At 47.8% G+C, this 6103-nt stretch overlaps 1 protein-coding gene across 14 annotated transcripts in view; it reads right to left on the bottom strand.

Annotated features, from left to right (window-relative positions):
- The window catches only part of LOC116852389 (protein scalloped), a 200663-nt gene that overhangs the window by 15637 nt on the left and 178923 nt on the right, over positions 1-6103 (bottom strand). For all 14 annotated transcript variants that reach the window (XM_032832707.1, XM_032832716.1, XM_032832698.1 and 11 more), the window contains one exon: positions 2367-2497. In XM_032832707.1, coding sequence (XP_032688598.1) covers positions 2367-2497 — 131 coding nt within the window. The remainder of the gene's footprint in view (positions 1-2366; positions 2498-6103) is intronic.

Below are 6103 nucleotides of genomic sequence, written 5' to 3'. Positions count from 1 at the left end.
CTCCTCCTCCTCCTCCTCCTCCTCCTCCTCTACTACCACCACATTCACCTATCTCCTCTACTCTCCTCTCCTCCCCATGTCCGTGGGCGCGTCGGCCGCTCTCCTGAATAATGTTCACGGTATGCGGCCACTGCAGTTGCAGTCGCAGCTGCGGCTGACCGTGCTTAAAAACGGAAAGCCGCGCAAGTATTTCATAAATGGCATCGGCGCGGGGCCCTGCGCGCACACAGCGAGCGACGACATCTTATTACGCGAACGTCGCGGCCGTAATTAAAATCGCTGGAGGAACGCCGGCGCCGTTTCTCAGAGCTCCGTTTTGCCGGGGCAGGCTCTCGGGCGAGGGTGAATGAGAATTAAATACGTAACAAATACAATTTTATTCGTTATATACTTCATTCTCATTCTCACTTCTTCCCCCAAGCCACGGCGTTAATACACGTTCATATGCCGTGTCGGCAGCGCATTAGTAGTAGTGACAGTGATAGTTTCGACGTCGCGAGAACGCGACGAAACGCGAAAACACGCTCGACGCGATAATTAACAAATTACATCTAACGATCACGGCACACACTCGCCAGATAAACGCACCATCGATAAATTGTATTTAACGATCCGGCGGCTCCTCTCTCTTGCGCGCACGCTCGCTCGCTCAGCCGCGCGCAGTCGCGCCTAAATTGCGCGGAATATCCGGAAAAAAATTTCGGTTTATCGCCGTCGATTAAACCGGGGAGCTCTTTTTTTTCCCACCGAACGAGAGCTTCAAACCGGAGTGCATGCAATCGCACGGTTAATTTACACGCGCGGCTTGTTTTTCCACTCTTTTCTATACCGAATATTGACCGATCCTGTATAAACAATACTCCCTGCCCATTTCTCTCCCCCCTTCTCTCTCTCTCTCTCTCTCTCTCTCTCTCTCTCTCTCTCTCTCGCTCTCCCTCCTCGTCCCATCTCTCTTTCGATCGTGCCTTCTGTCTACCCCGCTGTATTGCCGGCCAACGGCGAAATGGAGGCACCACCACCACCGATTGCGCCGCGCCGCGCTTTGATTTATTAACCGGCGCGCAATTGTTCGCGAATCGCTTTAATAATTCAGCTGTTGATTAAACGGGCCCGGGTTCATTTTTACGCGTGATTTATCCCGCGGCAATGCTCCTCGATACGAGATCGCACGTGTCTCTCCCTCTCGTCGAAAATGATTCCGCAACGGTCGTCGCTCGCTAATGCTCGCGCGCGCCGATCGCGATTTAATATTACCGTCCGCCGAGCACGGGGGTGAACGCCAGAGCGAACGAGAGAGAGAGAGAGAGAGAGAGAGAGAGAGAGAGAGAGGGAGCGAGGAGAGGGGTGCTGCGAAATGCGAATTACAACGGGACCTGGATTATTCTAACGCACACCGCGTTTCACATGCCGTTTCCTCCTGCACCCTTCCAAATTATTGTCGCGCAAACCGACAGGGGAATAGAAATCATTTGTGCGCGCGAACTTTTTCTCGCGATTCTCTCTCGTGCGTGGCTGAGCTCTCTCTCTCCCTTCCCTTTTCAAGAGAATTGGATATCTCGTTGTAGGTGAAAAAAAAAAATACATAAAAGGAGCAGATGTTTTTGCTTCTCGCGCAAACAACACTTTCGTGGAAAAAAGTGTTGCCGCGCATATCCTTCCGGTAAATCGGGGCCGCGCTTTGCGGAAGGGAACAAAGCAAGAGCGGATCTACAGCCGCCGGTCTTGGCGAGACTCGAAATATCGATCCGACGTTGGGCAGAGAGCGCACGGCGTTATTGCACCCGCGCAATAGCTCATATTTATCTACGCGCCGCTATCGGGACGGGACGGGACAGGGCGCGACGTGTCGTCAAATATATCGTAGCGCCGTTTAAATAAATGATCGGCCGTGTTTGTCTCGTATTTCATTATCATAACAACGCGTCGCGTTAAACCGCCGCCGCCGCTATCGCGCGGCTCTCGTTATCACGATAGTCACAACATATCATCGTGATCGCGGCGCGATGTGCGATGCGAAATCCGCGGTGAGTCTTCGAAAAAGGACCAGATCTCTCCCCTTCCCCTCTCCCCGTTGTCCCTTCGCAAAAGGGACCAAGACTGTGATCCAGACGTTTGCGCGAGACGTCGTTAAGTGGATTCGAATGTGGCGTTGAAAAAAGCGTGAGGAAAACAATATATATACATATACATATATATATATATATATATATATATATATATATATATATATGCATATATGTGTACGTATAGAAAAAAAGAAGAGGAAAAGAAAGAGGAATATTAGACAGCTGTAAAAAAAAGATAATGAGAACGCAGAGATCGGCAGAGACACACGGGTGAGTCCGTGTATTACGGGTCTTACTCACCACTTTGAGTTTCGCCTGTATTTCCCGGAGTTTTCTTCTCGCGAGGACCTGTATGTGCGAGGACACCTGCTTTCGCGTTCTCGTCTTACCGGTCCTCAATTTGATATAGCGGGCGATTAGCTCGTTGCGACCTGCAACACGACGAATTATGTGCATACAGAGATCGGGGCGAGACTTCCCTTGCCTCCTCTTATCGTGTCGAGCTGGTCGATACGGTACGATCGTGTATAATTGCCGTCGTTAACAGACGACGAGACGCGCGACGCGATTGGCCGTGCAAACGTATCCTTAACTCGTACAAGTAAAACATGGTGGAGGAACACTGGAAGCGTCTCTCCTCTCGACCGCGCGCAGTAGAGATCTCACAATGAACATATAATTCGGTCGCCAATTAAGTTTTTGCGCCATCAACTGCAGCCCACGTGTTTTAATCGAGCGACGGTCGAGGAGATAACGATACTTGGAACGCGTTACGCAAAGACACCAATGTCTCTGCACACCAATAACACTGGTATTTAACTCGGGACATTCTTATTGATTTGGTTCTGTGTGAAATACAATTATTTAAACTTTCAATGTAGAATATATATCCAATGTATGTATGTATTCATGTATAAAATAGAACGTCTGTCTGTACGTTCGCTATATAAACTCCTAAACCTCTTTTGATCTGGACCAAATTTTGCATAGTTATTCTCGAGGACCTTGTGGAAAATATAGGTCACTATGAAATCGCAATATTTTTCTGACTTTGATGAAACTCAAGGAAAAGTACATACGTTATGAAAGGAGCATTTTGAGATTCCGTTTCCATCGTTCCTTTTACGATAGATACGAAGTGAATCTATCCCTATATGCCAACGTGCTCCAGTCTTCGTACATATTTTCATTTTGTTCGTTGCTCTTTTAAAGTGAGAGAGGGAGAGACAGAGATAGTCAATGAAATCAGCTCGCTTATAATTAACAGTGATCAAGAACTCGTAGGATCGAGTGAGTCTTCGCAGAACATCGTAAACGCTATCTGGCTCTCTTCAAATTCTGTTCAGCTCCTCTCTCCCTTTCTCTCTCTCTCTCTCTCTCTCTCTCTCTCCCTCCCTCGCTCTCCGTTTTTACCCGCTCTACCGAGTCGTTTCGCGAAAAATCTGGACCGCCACAATAAATTCTGATTTCCGCGCCGGGAATGGAAACAAACAGTCACGGATCCGCAGAAGCGTCAGGATCGGTCCCGGGGAAATGAAAAGCCCCCGTGACGAAGATTGCATTCTCGCAGTCTCGGATGCGGGAATTCCTTCTAGAATTGACGAGAAGCAGACCGGCAGAGGCGGATTCAAACAAACCCTCGAGAGCAGCCGCGCTCTCGAAATAGGCTTTGAGAGAGTTGCCGCGCGCGCTCTCTCTCTCTCTCTCTCCCCCCTCGCGCGCGCGCGCGGAGGCGCAGATAAAAGCGGATAAAATTGCGCTTTATGGCTGGAGCCGTGGCCCGATCATCGCGGTGTATTTAAGCGATCGGCGCTTTCAACCTGCAGTAAAGCAGATTTAGGGATTAATGGCGTACGGTAACGATCGTTCCCGTAACGCGCGTCCAACACCTAAAGAATAGCGTGCGTTTTATCTCGTCTGTTATCCCCATCCCCGCACCGGTTACGCGATCAGCTCGTGATCGGACGTGAAATTACGATTTTCCGGTCAGCTCGGAATAAAAACGTCGATCAACTCGCCGCGGGTATGATTAATTTCGCAGAGTAAATATTTCAACCCGCCAATTACCGACGGTATCCCATCCAGTGGCGGACGATAACACCGATAGTTCCGACAGACAGAGCGCGTAGAGAACGGACAACGTTGAACGACCAGCGATTTACGAGATCGGGCGCACGAATAAAAAGAAAAAAGAAGGAAAGAGAGAAAAAAACAGCACGAGCCACCTCAGCAGCGCGCGAAAACTATTTCGTGCGCGATCCGCGCGGTTAAATTTAGCGGCTGATTAAGCACACGTCATAAATTCTAATCAGCGCGCGAGTATGCGACAGGGGGACGCAAAGTGTCCGGGAGAATTCACACCTTGGCAGAAAAGTAGAATTAAGGCAGAAGTCAATCAAAACTCGCGCTGGTAGTCAGGTGGTAGTCAACAGTTTTCGCTTTTCTACCAGCGTGCGAGCTCTGATTAGTTTCTATTATAAATTCTGAGCTATAGTGTAAATTCTCCCTTACACAGCGACGTGCAGCTGAAAAGCGTTGTTCGCCTGGCGAATCATCGCGAAGGATAATCTGCCTGAGGGGTGAGAGTCGCGACTTCCCGGAGGGATAACAGATCGACAGATCGTAATGAGCCGAGACGATCGCCAGCATGGATGGTGGCGCGATACGGTAAAATGGGTGAGAAGAAAAAGAGCGGAAGAGGAGACGAGAGGGAGGCTGATACCGGATGAAAGAGCTCGTCGCGTGCTTTCGCCCGCGATTCGCGCGTAACCACGCGAATATAAACCGCTCGAAACGACCGATAACGAGAGACGGCTGATTTCGGAAACGCTGAAAAGAACGGGGAATCGATTCGGCGCGGTCGCGCGCGCTCCATGAAAACCTCCGACGACCCTCGCCGGCTTTAACAACACGAATATTCCATTTGCGCGTCCCGCTCCAGTTTTCGTTTTTTCATGTAACAATGTACCGCTCACGACCGCGCAAGATGAAATAAGGGAGGGAGAAAGAGAGGAAAAAGAAAGAGAGGGAGAGGCGGCGGAGGGTTTTGTATTTTTATTTTTTTATCGTGTATCGAGAGTCTCATAAAAGATGCAGTGTCGGGCTGCAATGTTCGAAAACTATCGCCAGCGTGGACGCGCGCGAAAGAATAATCCGCCGGCTCGATTCGCACGGAATCTGATGAAAAATGCAACGAATCCGATTACGCACGCCGAATTGACCGGGACACACCGCCGGACTCTTGAATTTCATTAGTCTCGCGTCTCTATGTCGTGTGCACCGGTGAGAAAATATCGAGTATCAAAATTATTCAAACAGAAAATATATACACGGAAAAAGCAATATGGTTGATTCATACAGAAATCTGGTTGTGCCAATCAGATTTCTGTATGGATCAACCATATTGTTTTTTCCGTGTATATATTTTCAGATTTCTGTAGTAAAATATCGAACAACTATTTTATGTGGTAACCAAAGAGCAATGGCTGAGTTATTTATGTTGCAGCAGTGATAATACATGGTTAATACAAACGCGGCTCATTACGCGGCAACTACAAATGTATATTTATACACTCAGAATCAGTTTTCACATGTATACACCTCTAGTTGTGCGCGTAGCGAATTGTTTTTGTTTTCTAACATCGCTGCTTTGCAATATAGTATTGATTAATGCAACTATTTCGATATTTAGCTTGTGTACGCAAAATGATCTCCTTACTAATTTCTGGTGGCCACAACCAGATCACGCGCAACTTCATTGATGTAGTTGACACACCAAAGTAAGTAAATCAAATCAACCATACACATAACTATCATACAAAGATATGTAGAATGATGCAGCTATTTGCTTACAACTAAATATTTTTTGTTAGGTGCACCACATCTCTTTTTTCCGTGTAGGAATACATGTATAGGCTCTTTCGATGCTTCAAAATACACGGATGTTCTAGAGTAAAATCTCGACTCGAGTAGTAACAATCTGAAATAAGACTTAATCGCGCTTCTTCGCGACTGCCAAATAGGATTGTTAGTGGCGG

The sequence above is a fragment of the Odontomachus brunneus genome, unplaced genomic scaffold (assembly GCF_010583005.1).
Source record: "Odontomachus brunneus isolate Ranch 3 - 2012 unplaced genomic scaffold, Obru_v1 Obru_scaffold_006, whole genome shotgun sequence".
Taxonomy (NCBI): domain Eukaryota; kingdom Metazoa; phylum Arthropoda; class Insecta; order Hymenoptera; family Formicidae; genus Odontomachus; species Odontomachus brunneus.
This window is presented reverse-complemented; position numbering and strand designations above follow the sequence as displayed.